Raw genomic sequence first — 25,000 nt, 5'->3', positions numbered from 1 at the left:
CTGAGACACTGATGCAGTGCTACATTTCTACAAACCTCATGAAGAAACACACTCATCCTGATCTCTGATGAACTGAGGGTGAGCACATTTACAGTTTTGGCTGAACTATTCCTTTAAGTTTGTGTTCAGATCTCTGCATGTAAAGGCCAGCAGATGGCGCTGTGTGTGAGAGACAAAACCCCAACCATTCCAACAAAGACTTTTCCAGTAGAGGACACAGTTCGGATGACTTGCTTTACTTGACAGATTTCACAGCTAACTACAATCACTTTTGGTTTGAGATGTTTTGGTGTAGTTTGGCTGCTGTGTGAATGCATTTCCATTCTCTGTTCTTTACACTGAACAGCTTCATACTGGCTCTGCTGTCCGTCAGGTGCACCATGAATGGCCTGCATCTGTTGGACACTTTTCCCTGCTGATGTGCCTGAGTCATGAGTGTGTGTGTGTGTGTGTGTGTGTGTGTGTGTGTGTGTGTGTGTGTGTGTATGTGCGTGTGTGGAGCTTCTTTTGCCATGCAAATGATGTCCGTCATCAGAGAGGAGCTCAGGTGCATCTGTGTCACTCATGATGCTCCTCATACCGATTATGATCTCTCTCAAATGCTTCTTTTTCTTCATGCTTGCCTCCTATTTTCATAAAAGTATTTGTTGTTCTGAGTCTTGGTTACATGCAAATGTTGTGTTCTTGTTGATTTGTGTGCAACCTAAACATGAAAACAGTTGATTCTCGCTCTTCCAGAGCCTCTCCGGTGGTTTTAGTAGCACTTCAGTTCAGTAAACAACTCTTTATTAAAGTCATTTCAGTCTGAGTGAACGGAGGTTCTCGAGATCCGTGGCCTCTGAAAAACCAGCACAGAGAAGCTCTGATGTGTGTCACGACTGAACACAAAACACTCTTGATTCTGTCCTTCTAGAACATTCCTGTGGATGAAGAATGATAGAATATGAAGCGTTTGATTCAAGTTTTTTAACAGAATGTTCAGCTCTGAGGCTTTCATAACCGTTTCTATGGGAACTACATTTGTGTGGTAGTACCAAGGAATTACACAAATGCTTGTTGCAGTGGAATGGAATGATTTTTTGGTTTGTTTATTTGTGTTTCTTTGAGTATGTGGTTTTATTAATATTTATATTAATACCAATAAAATAATGAAAGCTTAGTAATGCAGTTTTAATCATGTATTTTTCATAGTCCTTAGCACACTTACATAAATCACGTTAATAACCTTACTATTGTTGTTGTTAATATCCCGCATCTATTAATACGCGAAGCTCCTCCCTCTAGTGTGACGTGTGAAGTGAGCGCAACCGTTTTGGTATTTATGCAGATGAGATGTCGCTTTAGCCAACCGTGCTGCAGGCCGTCCCCGCGCGAGCCAATCGCTGGACTCGACTGTGACTCGCCATATAAGGAGCGAGAACTCCAAAAAAGGAAACAGCCTATCTCTTTATATGGAGGAAAGTAGATCGGCCGTGTATAGATCCCTCCGCGCTGGCTTTGCGAAGCGTCACATAAACGCGGTGATTGACAGCTGTCAGCGGCGGGACGCGGAGTTGAGGCGTTCGCGGCGTGTTAATAGAGAAGAGCGATGATTTGACGCGTTCGTGGCGCACTATATGACGCGGCGGAGGGATCAAGGAAGCGCTCGTGCGGTTTTCCTTTTAGAGAAAGCGCGTCTTTCTTGGAGCTCCAGGAGAAGGTGAAGCCGGCTGGAGGCGCTCAGGGTCAGCATCACTTCTCAAAGTTTCTCGCGAACTCTGCTGGTGTATGAGCGCCGCTTCGGAACTCGCTCTCTCACTGACTGTCGCTCCAGGGCTCCGCCGCCATACGGATCGTTCTCTCCGGTTTCTATGATGTTATCCAGCCACAGCGCCGCGGCTCTGAGTGGAAGCGGATCAGCTGCGGGGAAGAGCGCAGGCCACGGCGCGGTGGTGATGGGAGCCGGGGTCCGCGCGGGGTTCGCTCGGGGGCTGGGGCCGGTGGGGCTCGGGATCCCAGGGAGGTTCGAGCCGGATAAAGAGGGACCCCCGCACCTGTGCAGCGGCTCCGACGCGGACTCTGACTCCGGAGACGAGGACGAGCTCATGGGGTCAGTCGGGGACAGCCGGAGGGGAGGCGGCGTCAAGCGGGAGAGAGCGGAGATGGAAGCCGCGATAGTGGGACCCGAGGCCGGCTTGCCCTCCGCGGCGCTCGCGGCTGGAGCGGCTGGAGCGAAACCGGGCAAAAAGACCCGCGGCAGAGTGAAGATAAAGATGGAGTTTATAGACAACAAACTGCGACGGTACACGACCTTCAGCAAGAGGAAGACGGGCATCATGAAGAAGGTGAGAAACTATCACGAAGAACAAGCAAACAGCCACTAAAGTGGTGTTAAAGGTCATGGCTGGTTACTGAAAGTTTGTAGGTTCGAATCCTGCTAGAGAACTGCATAACTGAATAGGATAAGAAGTTATAAAATAAATAGGAAGGTAGGTCACAAAATTAACATCAGTTGTTTCTCCTGGAGCAAAGACTTTTGAATGCAAAGAGCCAAAAATCAAACTTGACTGAAGGCAGTGTGCAACATTAAATGTTGCATTCAGTTATGTTATATTAAAATGTATAAAATTTCTAACATTTAAAAAAATAATTATAAATTAAATAAAAAATTATAGATGAACAATTAAAAAAAAAAATCTAATTTACTTTTTTTTTTTTTTTTTTTTTTTGGTAAAATGTAAAAGTAACACAAAAATGGAAGAAAGGAACAAAGCTATGCTTAAAAGGCATTTTTACCTTTTTTAAATTAATTATTGTAATTTTTTATTTTTTAAAAAAAAATTTTGGGATGGTGGGCCAAATCAAAGGTCATCATGGGCCCTTTTTGGCCCACAGGCCCTTGTTTCTCACTCTTCTGAGCTGCTCCGCGCTGGTTTAGAGCTCTGTCTCTTGCTGTATGGCGCTCTGTTGGAGGCAGTGAGGTCAGGAGCAGTGGGTTTGCGTGGGTCTTGTTCCTCGGCTCGTGAAGTCTCTCTGTGCTGTCTCGTGTCCCGTCCTTCGGTAGGTGATCTGAAGTCCCTCACAACAGGCTGTGAGCTTTAAATAGAATGAGCAACTGACATTCTCTATTACAGACGCGCAGCTCTGGTGCGGCACAAACACTCTCAGCTAACGGAGTGTAATTGCTTTGTTTGGAAGAGACCGTCACAACTGAGAAGATGCCTGGAAATACACCGTTTGGAAATCTTTAAAGCGATAGTTCAACACAAATCCTCTGATTATTAGCTCACCTTCTATGTCTTTCCTACGCACAAAATGACCATTTTAAACAAATCTTTACGCAGCTCTTTTGTATTCATAGTGACCATGACTGCCAAACTCCAAAAAGCACTTTTTGATATGACTCGGGGACCAAGTTTCAGAATATAGATCACGAAGAAGTGCTTTTATGGTACTCACTGTAAATGGATTTTGATGGTGAAAGAGCAGCATGAACATTACGTTCAATATCTCCTTACTGAGTTCCACAACAAGAAAATGATAACAAGATTTAAATTTTTGAGCAAACTACCACTTTAAAGAAATAGTTCACTCAAAAAATGTGATTAAGATCAGGATGAGTGTGTTTCTTCATCAGGTTTGTAGAAATGTAGCACTGCATCAGTGTCTCAGCAATGGATGCTCTGCAGTGAATGGGTGCCGTCAGAATGAGAGTCCAAACAGCTGATAAAAACATCACAATAATCCACAAGTAATCCACAGCACTCCAGTCCATCAGTGAACATCTGGAGAAGACAAATCTGTGACTGATCTTTGGTGCGCTGTTCCTTTAAGATGAAGTAGCAGCAGCAGGTGTCTCTCTCGGGTCCTCCTCCTGATCTTCATGATGGATTGGAAGGAGAGAGCTGATAGTCTTCCTGTGGAAAGGGAATTCTTCCATTCATTACGGTTTGAGAAAGTGGAGGAATGAGAGTTTTCCAGCCGTTATCTGAAGCGCACAGGGCTCTGTTATCTCTGAGAGCTCTAGAAGTGCTCCACACATCAGTGATGATCAGTAGCGGCTAATATTCGTCCGTTTTAACATAACTACTGTGCGTTTAACAGAAGAGTGGCTCCTCACATCATCTAATCATGTCGAATCATCAGTGAACTCCTGGTTAAAAGGCTGGTTTTGGGTAAAATATATGGCTGGTTTTGTGTTGGGTGATGTGTGTTTATTCAGGTTTGTTAATCTAAGGCTGAGCAAACGCAGAGCTGATGATGAGACCGTCAGAGTCTGGAGCTCATCTGCTGCTCTTTACGGCTCTTGATGATGAGTCCGTCATAGTTTGGGGGTCATGATGTGAAACCTGCCCTGCACGCTGCAGAAAATGAGCTTCTCACACTGAAAACACAAGTACAATTTAATTGACTTTTGAAGTGTTTGCACACAGTGTGGAATTAAGTAAAATCTACTTAACTAAGGTATGTAAAATTAGCAAAGGAAATAAATCAGTTCAACATGGCCAGTTAGAGTTTGATGAGTAATTTCTACTTAATTATTTTTATGTTAACCCTGCAATACTCAAGTAAATCTCACACAGTCACGGTTTGTAAGCCTTACTCAAACAATACAGCACTGAAAAAAAAGAAAAGAATTATGCTATTAAAGCATGTGGTTTACTAACAGTACAAACATCTTTATTTGACCCTCTAACTCTAGCACTCTATTCTAATTCTATTCTTTAAAAAAACTTGTCACTTTTAGACTTGCACTCTATTCATTTACTAACTGCTTGTTTTCTTAAAAAAAATATAACTTTAGTTTTTCATATTTTTTTGTAGTGTATCTGTCTTTTCTTTTTTTATTATTTAGTTTTTAAAATCTTTTTTGTAGTGTATCTGTATTTTTCTCTATTATTTTTCTATTTTCTAGTCTGTTTTCTTCTTATTTATTATATAATTAAAAAAAAAAACCTTGCTATGTGTACTGCGCTAACTAAGTTATTTTATGTAGAAATCTGTAGTATTTACTTCACTATAAATTAAATCATTTTTAATCAGAATTTTCGTCTTGTTTTCCAGTACAAATAATTAATCTGAAAGGAAGTGAGTTTATACTTAAAACAATCATGGTTCCTTTGAATCCCTCGGAATCAAGATTATTGTTCTGATCCCATCAGCAAGTTATTTTTGTTTTAAGTATAAACTCTTTAAATGTTTATAAATGATTAGAAAACATGACATTTTATCTTAAATGAACGGGAAACAAAAGTCATCTAGTGGAAACGTTTAGTACTGCGCCCAAACAAAATGTTACTTTAAAGCTTTTTTTTTTTTGAGATATCAACTTCAAATTTGGAACACAACTGTTTTTGTGCATTTTTCATAACAGTAAACTTAAACTTCTATAACTATTTTTTTTTCAGTCTTATAACGGCTTCTTCTTCTGTGTGAGTGTCAGCTTTCAGAAACTGTGTGACAAGGAAAGATGCTGTGTGTAAGCAGTTGAATCTTCGGAAGGCATTGGTGATTACTGAAGGTGTTTGGGTTCTAGGCAGAGTGTGTCGAGCACATGATGCTTTGTTCTTCAGAACAGATGGAGATCATTTCATTCCTGATCCAACAGCTGAAGAGAACGAGGGGCATTTAAACTCCCTGCTGTTTCACAGTCCTTCAGCAGATCAGAGTTCCTCTCGTTCTACTCTCAAAGGCTTCAGAAAAGCAGCTAACGGATCAAATATGACATCATTATCAGTTCAGTGTGTCTCAGGCTCAATGCATAAACAATTTCTGGAACTTTGTAACTTTAACACTGTTATTTTCCTCTTTATTCGTGTGAAGCTGCTTTGAAACAATCTGTCGAGTCACCTTTATTTCTATAGCGCTTTATAAAATACCAGCTTTATAGTGATTACACAGGAACATAATGTTTCAGTAATGCAAACTAAATTCAGTCCATCAGTTAAGAGAAGACAAAGATGAAACAAATCCAGCATTAAGACGCTTTTAACTCAAATACATAGAGTCTATAATCCATAATAACACTTCCTCCAGTGAAAAAGTGCATCTGCTGTTGTCTCTCACATCAAAATCCAGACACATATTTTGTTTAGAGCTGTTTTTAAACGCTGCTTGATCTGTGCAGATTTCTCTCCTGATTCACACCAGAACACTTTTTTACTGGAGGAAGTGTTATTATGGATTATAGACTCTATGTATTTGAGTTAAAAGCATCTTAATGCTGGATGTGTTTCATCTTCTGTCCTCTCCAGATGTGAACTGATGGACTGGAGTGGTGTGGATTATTGTGGATTATTGTGATGTTTTTATCATCTGTTTGGACTCTCATTCTGACGGCACCCATTCACTGCAGAGCATCCATTGATGAGACACTGATGCAGTGCTACATTTCTACAAACCTGATGAAGAAACAAACTCATCCACATCATTTTGTTTGAAGTATTCCTTTGATTTGATTTGACTCTAGATGTGATTTCTGCGTTCTGATGTGTGTGTGTGTGTGTGTGTGTGTGTGTGTGTGAGCGTACGAGCTCTCCACGCTCACAGGAACTCAGGTGCTGCTGCTGGTGGCCAGCGAGACGGGGCACGTCTACACATTCGCCACACGTAAGCTGCAGCCCATGATCACCAGCGAGACGGGCAAAGCTCTGATCCAAACCTGCCTGAACTCCCCGGACTCCCCGCCGCGCTCCGACCCGTCCACGGACCAGCGCATGAGCGCCACGGGCTTCGAGGAGACGGACCTCACCTACCAGGTGTCCGAGTCCGAGAGTCTGGGAGAAACCAAGGTGAGTCTGCGGCTCTCCACCATTGAGAGCTGTGTGATTATATATCATCTGCGGAAATATCATAATTGATGTTTTAACGATGTGTGATTTGACATTATCGAGTATTATCACAAAAACCAAACAAAACCCCCGTACAGAGCGCACGCATGAAGTCTAGACTAGTGCTTTCTTTCACAAAATACATTTAGATTCATCACAGATATAAGATATGGGGGCAGAACATGTATATATTTATACCACTTCATATATTTCTCCAAAATATTACCATGATTACAAATGTGATATTGATTTTTTGCAACAGTTCAAAAAACAAGAAGTTAAGAGACTTTATTAAGTTTATACGTCATATTTCCTGTTTCTGCACTATTTCAACAACAGAAATAATCTCAAACAGTCGCAGCACTGTTCTGTGTCTCTGAGCAACATGACGGTGATTCGTTCCTGAGTGAATCACTCGTTTAAATGATTCGGTTCAGTCTCAATGAATCACTCATTAACAGTGACTTGCTGCCACCTACTGGCGAAAGTTTATTTTTATGATTTAAATAATTTCAGATATCAGTATTCAGTGTTTTATGTTTAATATATCAGAAGAGTGTTAATGTATTAGTACGCTTTCATCATGTTTTATGAATCTGTAAATCACAAAGGCTCTCGAGTCGGTCCAAAACCTACACGCTGAAGAGTTACTGTTGCCATATTGAAGCGCTCATGTATTTCATGTTTGTTCTTCTGATCTGACGGTCCGTCTGCGTCTTCACCGTGTTTACTAGAGTGATTCACATCTTCACTCCTACTCGTACTCGTGGTTCTGACCTTCAGTTTGTAGCTTGGAGATGTGATCCGGTCAGAAATGAATCACTTGTAAATGAGCGAGCGCTTCAGAGACGTCCCGCTGCAGCGTGTCTCCAGTCAAACACAGAAACAGAGGAAACCAGACAGCTCATGTTTACTTGTTGCTGGATGAAGTATTGATCTCTGTTTTGTGTGTGTTTTTGTTTTCTGTGTTTTTTTTTATATTCATGATATATTTGTAAGGTATCTGTCTGCTTTGAAGTGTGTGTAGTATTTGTACATATGAGCAGTTTAATAGGTTTATTCAGCTGTGATTGGGATTGGTATGATATAATTATGTATGAATATACAGTATGCAGGGTTATTATAGTTCACTGACGCTAAAACTAAAACAATAAAAAACATTTTTTGGTACTTGTAACAAAATTAATGTTAACTCAGATGAAAGCAAATATTAAAAAGCTTAAACTTATTTTACTTCAGCTATTTCCCAAAGAAAATAAATATAGACAGAAATATACAGACATATAAACTAATGAGAATGACAAATGCACACAACAAAATTACTAACATTTTACCAAAAAGGAAAATAAAATCAGAAAACAAAATAAAAACAAACAAAAGAAGAATAAGTGAAATTCAAAAACTATTAATAAAAACTATTGTCATATCTCATCTATGCTAAAATAACACTGATATATATATATATAGAATATTCATGTGTAAATAACATTTTATGTATATATTTATTTATTTAGGACTGTCAGTAGATATAATTATTTTAATATGATTGGTGCTAATGTTTGTAATAATTTATTATTTTTTATTAATTAAGAGTATACAGTTAGACATTCGCTGCTAAAGTGCTTTTTTATTCTTATTTAACCTTTTTTTTTTAGTAAAAAAAAAAAATCTGCAAATCATTTAACCAAATTGCTTAACATTGCACAGCATGTGATAGTGATATGAGTTAACTTTAAGTTTCTGTGAAAGGCGTGTGTGGTTCTCAGTGTGTGAAGGCTCATCAAGCTCCGGCTCAGTGGAGCACACACACGCTCCTCTCATTGATAAAAGCAGGATTCTGCCTCCGTGCCCTTATAAGGAGTGTTTGCCTGCGCTCACATTCCCTCAGCTGTCTGCGTCTGTGCGCTCGGGCTCGCCGAGTCCTGATCTCAGGGCACCTACACCCCAAAACATCACTTTCTCACTTAGTATGTATGCCTTGTTTCTAGAATCAATATCTAAACATTCTTGCAAACTAGACGTAATATCTAAAGTCGTGTTACTTGTAAGGTAAATGTATTGTGTATATGTGAGCCTTTTTCCTAAGACACATTTCTATAGCTGTCTGGTTGACAGATGAAACATGTTATAATACTTTGAATCCTTGAAAGAACTGGGGCTGGTTGAAGTAACTCCAAATGAGCATGTAAAGCAGTTCTTTAGAAGAAATTCTGTGTGGAGATTTTTCCCCTTTACCTGTCTGCATCTGTGACTTACACACTTTATCTCTGACTTCTGGTAGTGCAATTAACATTCTGAAATCAAGATGTATTTATTTACTTGATATTATGTCTTGTTTTCTAAAAAAAAAAAGAAGAAAAAAAAGAAAATCTAAATGAAGTGAGTTTTTGCTTAAAATAAGAAAAACATTTACCAACGGAGTCAGAAAAAGAAGCTTAAATAAAAGGAAAAATATATATTTTTTTTAATTGTATTTTTTTTGAGCCCATTTGCAAATATTTAGCAAATATTGTTTTAAGCATAAACATCTTTTTTTTTTTTCTTTTTTTTTTTTTTTTTTTTTTTAGAAAACAAGACTTTATATGGATAATCAATAATTGATTTAAGTAGCCTATGTTTAGATGTGTTACTGAAAAAAAGCAAAAATACTTGTTTGGAAAAAATCATTTGCAATGAAGATATGAAGCTAATATAATACTGCAGTGGTGGTCTTATTAATTATTATACACAACTATTATAATCTCATGATTTTTTGATGATAATGTGATTATCCTCAAATGTGGAATATTGCATTAATTCAGAGATAATACAGTAAGACATTCATTGCAAAAGTGACTTCTAATAAGCTTTATTTAGTCTTGGTTTACTTGTTTTTCAGTTTAAATGTAGATTTTTTTTTTTTTAAACCAAATGTACTTAGTTTGAATTTAACTTGTTAAACACACTGCCTCGGCTCTTGTTTTAAGGGTTATTAGATATATGAAGTGGGATTTTTTTCAGTCTGTGATTTGTCTCCAGAAGAGTATAATGTCTGAGTTTGGGGCGGGACTTTGTTTACTGACCAATAGGAGAAGAGGGAAACCTGTCTGGAAACACTCATTATTTTACAGAGAAAGGACCTACAGAGTTAACATTTTTAACTTTGTTAGTTCATTGAAACAAGAGAAAACCCTTATCTGAGCATCATTTATGGCTGTGTGCTGTAAATGTCCGTGTTTGAGCCGGTGTGGTGTGTTTGCTCATTAGAGTCTGAACACATGGCCTGAACCCCGAGCCGTTACTCTCTCTGCGCTGATGTGTGTCAGAAAGAGTCGCTGTAGCTTGGCGTTGGCAGTGCATTCCAGCGTTACGGTGCTAGACCTCCATCCGTCTCCTGAAACCCAGCCACATCTCCCACACACACACACACATAATCAACCACCCTGTGTGTGTGTGTGTGTGTGTGTGTGTGTGTGTGTGTGTGTGTGTGTGTGTGTGTGTGTGTGTGTGTGTGTGTGTGTGTGTTTCACCAGCAAGTCTGCAGTTTCCAGAAGTGTTTTGCATTGTGATTACACACAGAATAAAGTCTAATTAGTCTGCCTACGATGTAAAACATCTCTAAATGCGATCCCTCGACTCATTCATCAGCGTGACAGCCAGAAAACATCTTCCCAGTCTGTGCTTTCTCCTGGTTTTATTTAGTGTGATAAACAACATCCTTAAAAACGGAGAAGCATTATGAGCATGAGCTGTATAGACCTGGTAGTGCTGCATGACGGGGCTTACAGAGGAGAGGATTTTAACCTGAATTCTTTTGTTTTAAATTGCATTTTATATTTTTTTTTTCTTGCAGCCCTAGTTTGTTGTTTGTGTCCGGCTGGTGAATCACTTCTGATTATGCATTTATAAAATTGACAGTTTTCAGATTAGAAATAAACTCCACTAGATACAGTAACATTTATTTACTATCACAAGCAGACAGTTATCTGGAGAGTTGTTGTCAGATCTCTTGCGGCCTGCGCTCTCGTTCTCGTTCTGAAGCGCTGCTGGTGTGTCGAGAGAGTGTCACTCAGATAATGGGAAGTTAATTTACTGAGATATGCAGCTTTATCAGACGCCGCCGCCGAACTGAGCGTCTGTGTGATTCAACAGATCCTCAGCGTGAGAGACGGACCGACACGAATCACTGATTCCTAAAGATTCGTTTGGACTGAAGACACTCAGTGATGGAGTCCAGAGCTGCTCGGACTGATTCAGTCAGAGCGATTCGAACAGTTTGAGTTTGATTTTAGTATTGATTGATTCAAAAGAGTCATTTGTGAATGAATCAGACACGGTGTGTTCATTCTAAGCAGCGGGACAATGCAATATAAACACATGTTGTGTATTTACTAAAGCGTGCCATAGGTTCGATGTTTACCTTCAGTGCAGTGTGAGGCTCTTCAGAGAAAAGCCTGCGTCGCTGCATCAGTGTGAATGTGTGTGTTTGCTCTGAGGTTATCTGCACACTCTTCTTCTCTGACGGAAGGGTTACACGCGTGTGCTGGAGGTGTGTGTTGAGCGATGCGTCAGTGGAGGGAGGGCCGAGCAGCTGTGATTGGCTGCACCTCTCTAACTTGGGCTGCCTTGCCTTTTTTAGGCGTCCCAAATGGAGCTGTGAATTCCACACGGCTGACAGAGAGACAGAGAAACTGAGATTAGAGCGAGAGCACAGAGCACAACACACACACACACACACACACACACACACACACACTGAGTCAGACTCAATCCAGAAGAACTGTGTCTCCGAGACGCTTCAAGAAACCTTCCTGCAAAGCTCCTGAGCTGTTAACAGTTTGAGGCACTTGTGTAAAAACGTGAAGTGCAGGTTTTGTCCTCGGTGCACTTGAGCAGAGTTTCTCAGGAGCTTCGCAGGAAGGTTTCTTGAAGAGAGACACAGTTCTTCTGGATTGAGTCTGTCTCAGTTTGTTCTGTTTCTTCATGTGACTCCAGACAGACTGATGATGATCAGATCACATCTCTGTGTGCAGCACAAACATCTCACTGCATTATTAACATTAACTGATATTTTAGAAATGATGCATTGCAATACAAATGTCAAATTGTATCTAATGCACACTTTTTAAACCGATGCATCGCATCGTAAACTTTTTATGCCGATGCACCGAGAGAATTCGTGAATCTTCCCATCCCTAGTGTGTGTGTGTGAGTGAGTGAGTGTGTTTATTTGTGTGTGTTTGTGTGTGTGTGTGTGTGTGTGTGTGTGTGTGAGTGTGTGAATGTGTTTAAGTGTGTGTGTGTGTGTTTGTGAGTGTGTGTGTGTGTAAAGTATAATGGCTGTGGCGTGTGAAGGGTTAAACACTCTCATGTTTCCTGACAGCTGTCTGTATCTTCAGCTGTTGTTCACACACACACTCAAACCCAGTGTTCTGACATTGTCACTTACACACACACGCACACACACGCACACACTTAAACAATACTAAAATAACACAAATATGTATATTTATATACTTGTATTATTTATGTTGGTATTTAGGTTTTCATTATTATTTTGAATTAGCTTTTACTTTTATATTTTCAATTGTTTGTTTGTATTGTGTGTGTGTGTGTGTGTGTGTGTGTGTGTGTGTGTTGTGTGTCTGTGTCTGTCTATGTGTGTCTGGTGTGTGTGTATGTGTGTCTGTGTGTCTATGTGTGTGTCTGTGTCTATGTGTATGTGTCTGTGTGTGTGTGTGTGTGTGTGTCTGTGTGTGTGTGTCTGTGTGTGTCTGTGTGTGTCTGTGTCTATGTGTGTGTGTGTATGTGTATGTGTCTGTCTATGTGTGTATGTGTATGTGTGTCTTTGTGTGTGTGTGTGTGTGTGTGTGTCTGTGTCTGGTGTGTCTATCTGTTTGTCTGTGTGGTGTGTGTGTGTGTGTGTGTCTGTGTCTGTGGTGTGTGTCTGTGTGTCTGTGTGTGTGTGTTTGTGTCTGTGTGTCCTGTGTGTTGTTGTGTGTGTTGTGTGTGTCTGTGTCTGTGTGTGTGTATTGTGTCTGTCTGTGTTGTTGTGTGTGTGTGATTGTGTCTGTGTGTGTCTTGTCTATGTGTCTATGTGTGTATGTGTGTGGTGTGTGTGTGTGTGTGTGTGTGTGTGTTGGTGTGTGTCTGTGGGTCTGTGTGTGTGTGTGTGTGGGTGTGTCTGTGTGTGTCTGTGTGTCTGTTGTGTGTTGGTGTGTGTGTGTTGTGTGTTTGTGTGTGTGTGTGTGTGTGTGTGTGGTGTGTGTGTGTGTGTGTGTGTGGTGTGTGTGTGTGTGGGTGTGTGGGTGTTTGTGTTCCTGTGTGTGTGTGTGTGTGTGTCTGTGTTGTGTTGTCTGTGTTCTTTGTGTGTCTGTGTGTGGTGTTGTGTGTGTGTCTGTTGTGTCTGTGAGTGTGTGGTGTGTGTGTGTCTGTGTGTGTTTGTGTGTGTGGTGTGTGTGTCTGTGTCTGTGTCTGTTGTTTGTGTCCGGTTGGTGTGTGCTGTGCACTATCTGTGTCTGGTGTCTTGTGTGTGTCGTGTGTGTGTGTGGTGTGTCTGTTGTGCTGTGTGTGTCTGTGTGTGTGTGTGTATGTGTGTTATGTGTATGTGTGTCCTTTGTGGTTGTGTTGTGTGTGTCCTGGTGTCTGTGTGCTGTCTATGTGTTATGTGTTTGTGTGTGTGGGTGTGTGTCTGTGTGTTTCTGTGTGTGTGTGGTAATGTGTCTGTGTGTGTGTGTGTGTGTGTTGTGTGTTTGTGTCTTGTGTGTGTGCTGTCTTGTTGTGTCTGTTTTCTGTGTCTTCTTGTGTTGTGTGTGGTCCGTGTGTGTTGTGTGTGTGTGTGCGTTGTGTGTGCCTGTGTGTCTGTGTCTATGTGTGTCTGTGTCTATCTGTGTGTGTGTCTGTGTCTGTTTTTTTTTTTTTTTTTTTTTTGTGTCTGTGTGTGTGTTTGTTGTGTGTGTGTTGTGTGTGTGTGTCTGTGGTTTTGTGTGTATGATGTGTGTATGTGTGTGTGTGGTTGTCTTGTGTGTGTGTGTGGTGTGTCTGTGTGTGTGTTGGTGTGTCTGTGTGTGGCTATGTGTGGTCTGTGTGTGTGCTGTGTGTGTGTGTGTCTGTGGTTTGTGGGTGTGTGTGTGTGTCGTGTGTCTGTCTGTCTATGTGTGTATGTGTGTGTTTTGTGTGTTGTGTGTGTGTGTGTGTGGTGTGTGTCTGTGTCTGTTTGTCCTGTGTGTTGGTGGTGTGTGGTGTGTGTGTGGTGTGTGTGTGTCATGTTTTTGTTTCTGTGTCTGTTCTGTGTGTGTGTTGTATGTGTTTTGTCTGTGTTTTGTGTGTGGCTTCTTTGTGTGGTGTGTGTCTGTGTGGTCTGTGTGTGTGTTGTGTGTGTGTGTGTCTGTGTGTGTCTGTGTGTGTGTTGTGTCTGTGTGTGTGTGTGGTGTGTTGTGTGTCTGTGTCTGTGTATGTGTCTGTGTTTATGTGTGTATGTGTGTGTGTGTGTGTTGTGTTGTTTCCTGTGTGTGTGTGTGTGTGTGTATGTGTGTTGTGTGTGTTGTGTGTGTGTGTTGTGTGTCTGTGTCCAAATGTGTGTGTGTGTATTGTGTGTCTGTGTGTGATGGTCTGTCTATTTGTGTAGTGTTGTGTATGTGTATTTGTCTGTGTGTGTGTGTGTGTGTGTGTGTGTTGTGTCTGTGTCTGGTGTGTGTGTGTGTGTGTGTGTTTGTGTCTGTCTATGTGTGTATGTGTAATGTGGTCTTTGTGTGTGTGTGTGTGTGTTGTGTGTGTGTGTCTGTGTGTGTGTGGTGTCTGTGTGTTCTTGTGTGTGTGTCTGGCCTATGTGTTCTGTGTGTGTGTGTTGTGTGTGTGTGTGTGTGTGTGTCTGTGTGTGTCTGTGTCTGTGTGTGTCTGTGTCTATGTGTGTGTGTGTGTCTGTGTGTGTCTGTGTCTATGTGTGTATGTGTATGTGTCTGTCTATGTGTGTATGTTCTGCGTGTGTTTGTGTCTGTGTGTGTCTGTGTATGTGTGTGTGTGTGTGTGTGTGTTCCTGTGTGTGTGTGTGTGTGTGTGTATGTGTTCCCAAATGCAAACCTGTCTGTGTGTTGTTCTGTGTCTGTCTTGTGTGTGTATATGTGATGTGTGTTCTTTGTTGTGTGTGTGTGTGTGTGTCTTGTTTTTGTCTGTGTGTGTATGTGTGTGTGTGTGGTGTCTGTGTGTCATATGTGGTGTTGTGTGTGTGTAGGTGTGTCTGTAGTGTGTGTGTGTCTGTCTAGTGTGTGTATGTGTCTGTGTGTGTGGTGTGTCGGTGTCCCTGTCTAAAGTGTCTGTCTGTGTCTATGTGTGTGTGGTGGTCTGTGTCTATGTGTGTGTGTGTGTGTGGTGTGTCTGTGTCTTGGTTCTGTGTGTCTGTGGTCCTGTCTATGTGTGTGTGTGTGTGTGTGTGTGTGTGTGTGTGTGTTCTTGTGTCCTGTGTCTGTCTATGTGGTGTGTTGGTCTGTGTCTGTGTCTGTGTGTGTCTGTCTGTCTGTGTTCTGCTGTGTGTGTAAGTGTGGTCTATGTCGGTGTATGTGGTGTGGTGTGTGTGTGTGTCTGTGTATGTGGTCTGTGTGTGTTGTGTGTTGTGGTGTGTCGGTGTCTGTCTGTCTGTGTCTGTGTTCTATCTGTGTGTCTGTCTGGTGTGTGTTGTCTGTGTCGTCTATTGTGTATGTGTGTGTTGTGAGGTGTGTGTGTGGTGTGTGTGTGTGTGTCTGTGGCTGTGTTTTTGTCTATCTGTGTGTCTGTGTGTGGTGTGTGTGTGTGGGTGTGTGTGGTGTGGTGTGTGAGTGGTGTGTGTCTGTCTATGGTGATGTCCTGTGTCTGTGCTATGTGTGTATGTGTCCTGTGTGTTGTGTGTGTGTGTGTGTGTGTCTGTCTGGTCCTGTCTGTCTGTCTGTCTGTGTGTGTGTGTGGTGTGTGTGTGTGTGTGTGTGTGTGTGTGTCTTTGTCTGTGTGTGTGTGAGTGGTGTGTGTCTGTCTATGTGTGTGTGTGTGTGTGTCTGTGTGTGTGTGTGTGTGTGTGTGTGTGTGTTATGACTGTTCGTAAAATCACGTTGTGTCTCATGTATGGATGTTTGTGAAACTCAGAATGAATGATTTCATGTTCATGTTGTGTTTGGTTTTTGTTTTTGTGTGTTATGACTGTTGTTTTTGAGAAGCTTTGGGTTGCATGGTTTGGAATGGATTGAGAATAATGGCTGTAACGAGGACACCGTTATTAATTATCTGCACATACCTGATGACGACTATAACCAGCACATTTTCAGAAATAAAAGCAGCACTGAATACATGAATAATGCTGTACTGTACAGATATATGTGCAGGTAAATAACATAACAGAGCTTGACGGTGCTGTGAGTGTCAGTAATGACGGATGAAGGTCAGAGAACATTAAATAATTACAATGAATTGGATGCATTTCAGCAGCTGGATGCGTGTGCTTTAATACAGTAGATACTGAACGCTGTCCGTTCTACTGTTTGCTTTCTGTTTTAGTCTCTTATATACCCTCTGGAGTCCTCGCTCGTTCACACACAGCACCTCACGAGGTTTCATCCGCCTGGGGTTCTGGTCTGGGAGCATGTTTCTCGCTGTGGTTTTTCCTCTGACAGAAGAAACCCGTTAAATTGAGCTGCAGATCCATACCTTCAACTTTTGATTTCAGCTTCAGATGTTTATGGCTGTAAATGACGGAGTGTATGTCTGTATGTCTGAACACTGTTCAGAAGGGTTTTTTGTTTTTTAAAGAAAGTAACAAGTGCATTAAATTGATCAAAAGTGACCGTAAAGAGATTTTTAATGTTAGAAAAGATTAATATTTCAAATAAATGCTGTTCTTTTGAACTTTCTATTCATCTGTGGATCCTGAAAAATAAACTGCATCACGGTTTCCACAAAAATATCATGCAACACAACTGTTTTCAACATTGATAATAATCAGAAATGTTTCTTGAGCAGCAAATCATCATATTAGAATGATTTCTGAAGATCATGTGACACTGAAGACTGGAGTAATGATGCTGAAAATACAGCTGCACATCACAGAAATAAACAGCTGTTTAAATAAGAATAATATTTGACTGTTTTTCCTGTATTTTTGATCAGATAAATGCAGCCTTGGTAAGCAAAACTGACTCAAGTTCAGAAGTGTCAGCGATCTCAAATGTTTGAATGTTTCAGATCCGCTGTTCCGTGTGACCCTCATCTTCACGTTGGGTGTGTCTGAAGTGGTTTTTTGCTCGTTCTCGTGTCCTACAGAGATCTAATCTGTGTTCCTCACAGTGCTCTTGTCATTAAGATGTGATTCTACAGCCGTGTCACTTCCTGTCACATGATCAGAGTTACTTGATTAGCGAATTCCTACATTTGTGTCTCTTTTCAGATCTAGACACTTGAAGTTTCAGAGTGAGAGAGCCACTCGACACACTGCAGGAGAGGTGTGTGTGTGTGTGTGCATGCATGTATTTCCTCCTCAAGGGCCCTCATAACACACACACACTCTCTCACACACACACACACACACACACACAGAATGTAGTGTAAAATCTAATAACTGACACTGTATTGAGATGAAAACAGAAATGCAACTCTACCAGAGTGATGCAGATGATGTGTGTGTGTGTGTGTGTGTGTGTGTGTGTGTGTGTGTGTGTGTGTGTGTGCAGCTCGAGATCAGATGTGTGTACAGTACGTGTGGAGGCTCTGTTGCTTTTGAGAGCAGTTGTCATAGTAACAGTCACAATAAAAGATGAGTGCACTGAACTTTATCTGAACTGCAGGATTTACTGTAAAACTAGTTCTGAAGATCCGGCCTGTTTTATAACTGCAGTCTAGATATGTGAAGAATAATGTTCAGTCAGCGGCTCATTATGAGCAAATACACTCCAGCCGGCTCTTATGAACCAAAACTATTACAAATATATATATTTTTTTTTAATTGAAATTTTTTGAAAAATTTAAATAAATATTAGATGAAAAACTTATAAATGTATAAATATTTTAAACTAAAAGTAAAAATCAAATAAAATAAAGCTAATTATAGACTAATAAAAATAACAAAATCACATAAAACTAAAAAATTTAATATATAAAACTTTTTTTTAATATTTTAACTTTTTTATAAAAAAGTCAAAATATTAATAAATACTGTAATAGTATAAAATAGCACTGTTTGGCTCATCCTGCAGCGGTTTATTTAGTCATGCAGTGTTGTTATTGTTATATGAACTAAAACTATTAAAAATCATTTTCATTAATTAAAAAGAATAAAATATAAATATTAGATTAAAACGTTAAATCTAAACTTAACTCAAACAAAACTTAGAAATATTTTAAAGTGAAATAAAATGTTGAATTGCTAAAACTACAATAACTGAAAATAAATAAATGCTAATTATAAATAAATTAAATGTTAATAAACTTACTGACAAAATCATATAACTAAATTACTAAAACTAAAATTTAGTCAAATTGAAAATCAGTTCAATACATTAATTCTATAATAGCATGTAAATAATTATAAAATAACACTGCTTTTATCATCCCGAAGGGGTTTATTTCAACATTTGACTGAACATTATTCCATGGATACTTATTAATTTATTAAAATGCATGAAAAAGAAAAATGAGGTGTGTATGGTTTTACATAGTTCCAGAAAATCATGATGTTAATAATATCTTCACGTATAGTTGCGTCCAGCAGATTGGAGTCAGGTCTGTCAGGTCATGCGATGGTTTGTGTTCGTTAGCTGTGCTGCAGTGTTGATGATGATGATGATGATGATGATGTTGATGTTGATGATGATGATGATGATGATGGTGGTCTTCTTCACAGGACGCTCTGAAGCCAGCGGGCAGCAGCACCGTCCCCAGCTCCTCCAGCAGCCCGTCCTTCCCCATCACCAGCTACCTGCCCCCCGCCGGCAACGGAGCCAAGAGCAGCGGAGCCACAGCAGGAGTCATGCAGCTGCCCGCGGGGTTCACCTTCATGGCAGGTGTGTGTGGGGTCAGGGGTCAGGGGTCATCTGCTGTTCACAGCTGTATAGATCCGTCCCATGTCTGATTGCTTTCCTCTGATTCATTTGCTGTAATAAATGAGTTTTCTGTTTTATTAGTCAAGTCGAGCCGCTGAATGTGTGTGTCTCGCAGGGACACGGTGCTGCATACTTAAACATTAATATAAACATACAACACTAGACGGAAGAAACTAGCTGAAAGCGGTAATCTAACTTTAGTGTATTATAAATAATTGACTGCGCATACACACAATATAAGACGGACTCTACAACTGTACACAGTAACTGTACATGAAGATATTGTGCAAAAGAGGTATAATAGGGTAAGAAAGAAATAGTGCGATATGATTTATGGTGCATTCGCAAGTAAACATTTGTTCTTATTAAGTTCTTGTAACAGGGAGTGTTTATAACAAAAGTGTCGGTTGTTCAAAACTGTGCTTTGGTATTTTACTGTAAATAAAGTAAGATTTACTGCTGACATGTAAAAGCCATCACAAACACACACATCCTTTCTCTATACTAAGTATTATGTATATAAAATATTGTTTATTGAATAATAATGTTTAATAAACAACAACAGCCATCATAAAAGTGTCTAGGCAATTCAGTCAGAAGTACAAAGGCAGCGCTCTGATATAAAACACTGAAGTTGCATAAAATATAACGTGATGAGATTTTGTCCTCAGCCAAAGCTATTTGCTCTGGAACAAATAATAGATTAATGAGACTAAAGACTGCCGTTCGATTCAGCCAGAATGAATTAATCTGATGCTGAAGCTCTGTGGAGACTCCAGAAGCTCTCTCTCTCTCTGTGTGGGGTCAGGAGCTCACGGATACATACACCTCGAAGCTGATTATCAAATAGATGTTATCTTTATTATTAATCTGATGTTTAATATTTGTGTATATTTTATGTTTTTTTCAGTTAATTTGTTTTTTATTGTTTTTGATTTAATTTTATGATTTATTTTATAATGTTTTATTATAAGCATATTTTAAAATGTTTTATTCTTATTGTATTTTTAGTTATAAGGTTTTTTGGCAAAATGTTTATTCGCTGTCAAAATATCCACGGTGCTTTTAGATTTGATGAATTTTCTGTTTATTCGCTGTCAAAATATCCACGGTGCTTTTAGATTTGATGAATTTTCATTTTTTATTAAGTTTAGTCATAATTTTGATAAAATATACATTTGTTTATATATAAAATGTTTACAAAGTATTTTAGACCTCAGCATAACTTCAGATTCCATAAAACCACACTTTTATAATCCTCATATTTCCCAGTTTTCCTGTGGTTCTTCAAAGACAAAAAGTTGTGTGAATTAAAATAAGAAAATAATCTTATTTTAATGCTAGTTCTGTCTTATTTTGAATGGTTAGGTCAGGTTAAGTTAGAGGATGTTGAATTAACGGATCATCACACAGTTTAATCTGAGACTGATGCTGCTCTTCAAGAGACGAGCACTTACTGATATAACATTATCCTCGTGTGTGTGTGTGTGTGTGTGTTTGAGTGAGTGTGTGTGTGTGTGTGTGTGTGTGTATGTATGTGTCTGAGTGAGTGTGTGTGTGTTTGAGTGAGTGTGTGTGTGTGTGTGTGTGTGTGTTGTGTGTGTGTGTTTGAGTGAGTGAGTGTGTGTGTGTGTGTGTGTGTGTTTGTGTGTGTGTGTGTGTGTTTGAGTGAGTGTGCGTCTGCGTGTGTGTGTGTTTGTGTGTTTGAGTGAGTGTGTGAGTTTGAGTGAGTGTGTGTGTGTGTGTGTGTTTGAGTGAGTGTGCGTCTGCGTGTGTGTGTGTGTGTGTGTGTGTGTGTGTGTTGTGAGTTTGAGGTGTGTGTGTGTGTTTTGAGTGAGTGGGCGTCTGCGTGGTGTGTGTGTGTGTGTGTGTGTGTTGTGTGTGGTGTGCTGTGTGTGTGTGTGTGTGTGTGTGTGTGTGTGTGTGTGTGTGTTTGAGTGAGTGTGCGTCTGCGTGTGTGTGTGTGTGTGAGTGAGTGAGTGTGCATGTGTGTTTGAGTGAGTGCGTGCGTGTGTGTGTGTGTGTGTGTGTGTGTCTGTGTGTGTGTGTGGTTTGTGTGTTTTGAGGTGTGTGTGTGTCCTGTGTGTGTGTGCGTGCGTGTGGTGGTGTGTCTGTTGTGTGAGGGTGTGTTGGTGTGTGTGTGTGTGTGTGTGTGTGTCCTGTGTGTGGTGTGTGTGGTGTGTGGGTGGTGTGTGCGCGTGTGTGTGTCTGTGTGTGTGGTGTGCATGGTGTGTTTTGAAGTGTGTGGTGTCTGTGTGGGGTGTGTCCCTGTGTGTGTGTGTTGTGGTGGTGTGTCTGTGTGTGTGTGGTGGTGTGTGTCTGTGTGTGTGTGTGTGCATGTGTGTTTGAGTGTGTGTGTGGTGTGTGTGTGTGTGTGTCTGTGGTGGTGTGTGTGTGCGTGGGTGGTGTGTGTGTGTGTGTGTGTTTGTGTGTGTGTGTGTGTTTGAGTTGAGTGACGTGTGTGTGTGAGTGAGTTGTGTGTGTGTGTGTGTGTGTGGTGGTGCGTGTGTGTGGTGTGTGTGTGGGAGTGTGTGTGGTGACGTGTGTGTGTGTGTGTGTGTGTGAGTGTGTGTGTGTGTGTGGGTGTTGTGTGTGTGTGTGTGATGTGATTGGGTGGTGGGTTTGATGAGTGGTGTGTGTGTGAGTGATTGTGTGGTGTGGGTGTGTGTGTGTGTTTCTTGTGTGTTTGTGTTGTCTGGTGTGTGTGTTAGGTGTTGTTGTGTGTGGTTTGTGGGGTAGTGAGTGGGTTTGGTGTTGTTGTGTGTGGTTGTGTGTGTGTGGTGTGGTGTTTTGTTGTCTGGTTGGTGTGTGTGTGTTTGTGTTGTGTGTGTGTGGTGTTGTGTGGTGAGTGTGTGTTTGTTTGTGTGTGGTGTGGGGGTGTTTGTGTGTGGTTTGTGTGTGGGTGTGGGTGTGTGTTGTGTGTGTGTGGGTGTGTGTGTGTGGTGCGGTGTGTTTTGGGTGTTTGTGTGTGTGTGTTTTGTGTGAGGGTGCGTGTGTGGTTGCGTGTTTCGTGTTTGGACCTCAGTATGTGTGAGTGTGTGTGTGTGTGTGAGTGTGCGTGTGTGAAGTGTTCGTTGGGATAGGTATTGTTTATGGTGAATCTGGGGTAGTCTCTGGTGCTTTTTTGTTGTGGTTGTGGTGAGTATTGATTAGGGCTTTTAGTCACGTGATGATGAGAGCGAGCACAGGTGAGCCGTGATCAGGTTGAGTTGAGTGGTTGTACAGATGCGCCGTGTGGGGTATTTGTGTTATTTGTTCGTTCAGTTATTTCTGGCTGCTGTGGTGGAGCTGCCGCTCGCTGTGTGACTGTGTTTCCTGGGTGTTTGTTCGTGCAGGCTGTTTTTTGTTTTTGTTCTCAGCACAGCAAGCTGCCACAGTGCTGCACACAGCAGCTGCCACACAATCTGCAGCGTAACCCTGACAGCTGCACACACACACACACACACACACACACACACACACACACACACACAACCAGTGCTCCATCACTGCCATCACACTGCATACAACTCCAGGACTTTTAGAATCAATGTCTACACACACACACCAGAGGCTGTTATTAATTTTTTTTTTTCAATGGATGGTGTAAAAATGGGAAATATTTATTATTTTGTAAAACAGTTTTTTTTCTGTGTGTTTTTCTCTGGTTAAATGTGTAATTTATTCCTGTGATGCTGTTAGCCTGTATTTCAGCACAGTAACTCCAGTCTTCAGGTGTCACATGATCTTCAGAAATCATTCTAATATGATGATTTGCTGCTCAAGTTGTGTTTCTGGATTTTATCAATGTGTGGATTTTTTTTGTGCTGCACAAGGTGTTTTGTGGAACATTTGTGATACATTTGTTGTTTTCAGGATTTTTGTTTTTGTAGAAAGTTCAAAAGAACAGGTTGTATTTTGTTTCGGTGTTTATTTTGTAACATTATAAATATTTTTACCATCGCTTTTGGTCAATTTAATGCATCCTTTTTTGTAACATTATAAATATTTTTACCATCGCTTTTGGTCAATTTAATGCATCCTTGATGAAAACAAAAACACGGCACTTTTTTGATATTTTTTTTATTGTGATTTTGGGGTTTGACAGCATTGGCTTGTAATTAGTTGGGGCTTGTTTTGATGTTTTTATTCTAATTGGTGTTCTTAAAATCTAACAGCTGTCAGTATGTCAACAACCGAATTCATTACATAATTTTCTATCCAAGTTTATCCTTTACATCATCAAGATTTTTTTGTTATTCTGAGTTTTTCTCATCTTTTATTACCATTTTATTGTTTGTATAGCGAATAAACTGGTGATGTGGTAATGTGAAGAAATGTTAAGGGTGTTGAATGAATCATGGTTTGTGTCTCTCTATAAAAGGGGTTTAACCTGCATTAATGCTGCATAATGTTTTGACCCCAGGTTGCTCTGTTTGTTGCTGTGTGTGGTGTCCAGGCTCTCCGTTTTGCTTCTTGTTTGGGACTATGGCGATGTTCCTATTCGGTCATGGCATCACTGCGTCATCGTGCCCGTGTAGTATGGGTTATCTTCGTGATCGTGTGTCAGTCGTCTCAGTGTCAGCAGGGTGTGTTTGGTCTTGTTTCGTCTCTGGGTCATCGTGCGTCGCTTCTTAGTCGTCGGGGGGTTATCAGTCAGTGTTTGGTCTGCACCTGTTTTTACCTCATGTGTCCTCCCAGTATTTCCTCCAGTTATCATAGCCACACATCAGGGGTTTGTGTGACCTCACATTTCTAGCATTTTATTTTAATTATATTTTTTTTCAGTTATCATATTTTCATGTAAGTTTTTTCTTTTTGCTTAAATTTCAATGATATGCAAAAGTGTTGTTTTTTTGGGTAAGTTTGGGTGGTGCATTGTGCTATGATATAATAAAATTCCTGATGCACAACAAAAAACTACTTTTTGTGTTGGGTTTTTTTTAAGTTGTTGAAAACAATTCCTATAAAGTCTATATATACATTTTATTGGGGGTGTTTACTAAAAATGACATAAAACAACATTTTTACTAAAAATTTTTAACGGGTAATAACAATATATAATAGTAACTGCTGTTTCTGATGCAAAACCATGTTTGTCGTGTTTTTGTGGTAAACCCGTTATTTTCTTTACTATAATTGAGATACTGGTTATACAGCTCTTTTTGTGAGGGGTTGGAAATGTGTTTAGTTTTGTTGTGATATTTGGAAATGTTATATTTTTATATTTTCTGTTTTCATTTTGTTTTTTGTTTTTTTTTTTTGTTTTTGTTTTTTTTATTTGGTGTTTTTTTATTTTTATGTTTTCTGTTTTCATTTGAATTGAGTTATTTTTGTACATCAAGTCAACTAGTTGTTTGGAAAAAGATGTTTGTTTTTTTGGGAAACTGTGCTGTGGAAAAAAAACTAGTTTGTAATTATATATGTTATTTACTTGAGTAAAAATGTGTTTTATGGTGAGACAGTGGTGCAGGTTTTGAGCGCACGAGATGGAAGCGCTGCTGTATTCGTGAATGTTTAATGCGGTACTCTAGGTTTGATCCACAGATGTGAGTGTGAATAATAAGCTGAGGATGGCTGGGTCTCTGCTGATGGTCAGTGTTTTGTGTGTTAATGATAATCTGGGTGTTGCTGGGTTTGTGTTTGGTGTAATTATGGTGTTTTCGCTGATGTTGGTGTGTTTAATAAGCTGAGGATGGCTGGTTGTCACAGGAAGTGCAGTAGCTGAGCGTGTGTGTGGGTGTTGTGTTTTTTGTGGTCAATGGCGGAGCGATGCCGCAGTTTGTTTCCAAGAGCATCCAGGTGTGTCCAGATGGTTTTTTCCAGCTGCATCAGGTACCATCGCCAGCGGTCACAGATTTCCTCAGAGCCGCGCGGCCTCCGCAGGTACACTTTTGTTGTTTGTTCTGCACGTTTGTTTCACTCTCAGTTGGACACATTTCTTCTCTCAGAGCAGCGCGGCTTTAGAGTGTATTGACATTTTGTCTGATTTTAGTTTCATTGTTGTGTGTTTTTTACTTTTTTTATTTTTTTATTTTTTCTTTTTTTTTTGACATTTTGTCAAATTGCTTGTTTTGTGTGGAGAGAGGTGTTTGTTGGGGCGTGCTGGTGTGTACTTGGTGTGGTGTGGTTAAGAGAGTTGTGTGTGTGTTTGTTGGAAAGAGAGAGTGTGTGGTT

At 40.2% G+C, this 25,000-nt stretch overlaps 1 protein-coding gene across 1 annotated transcript in view; it reads left to right on the top strand.

Moving 5' to 3' along the window:
- Positions 1-1,502: 1,502 nt before the first annotated feature.
- Positions 1,503-25,000, top strand: part of LOC109106614 (serum response factor-like) — a 29,598-nt gene continuing 6,100 nt past the window's right edge. Inside the window, exons 1-3 of the mRNA XM_042736147.1 lie at positions 1,503-2,355; positions 6,505-6,770; positions 18,646-18,867. Of these exons, the coding sequence (XP_042592081.1) occupies positions 1,851-2,355; positions 6,505-6,770; positions 18,646-18,867 (993 nt within the window). The 5' untranslated portion in view covers positions 1,503-1,850. The remainder of the gene's footprint in view (positions 2,356-6,504; positions 6,771-18,645; positions 18,868-25,000) is intronic.

The sequence above is a fragment of the Cyprinus carpio genome, chromosome B13 (assembly GCF_018340385.1).
Source record: "Cyprinus carpio isolate SPL01 chromosome B13, ASM1834038v1, whole genome shotgun sequence".
NCBI classification, from domain to species: domain Eukaryota; kingdom Metazoa; phylum Chordata; class Actinopteri; order Cypriniformes; family Cyprinidae; genus Cyprinus; species Cyprinus carpio.
This window is presented reverse-complemented; position numbering and strand designations above follow the sequence as displayed.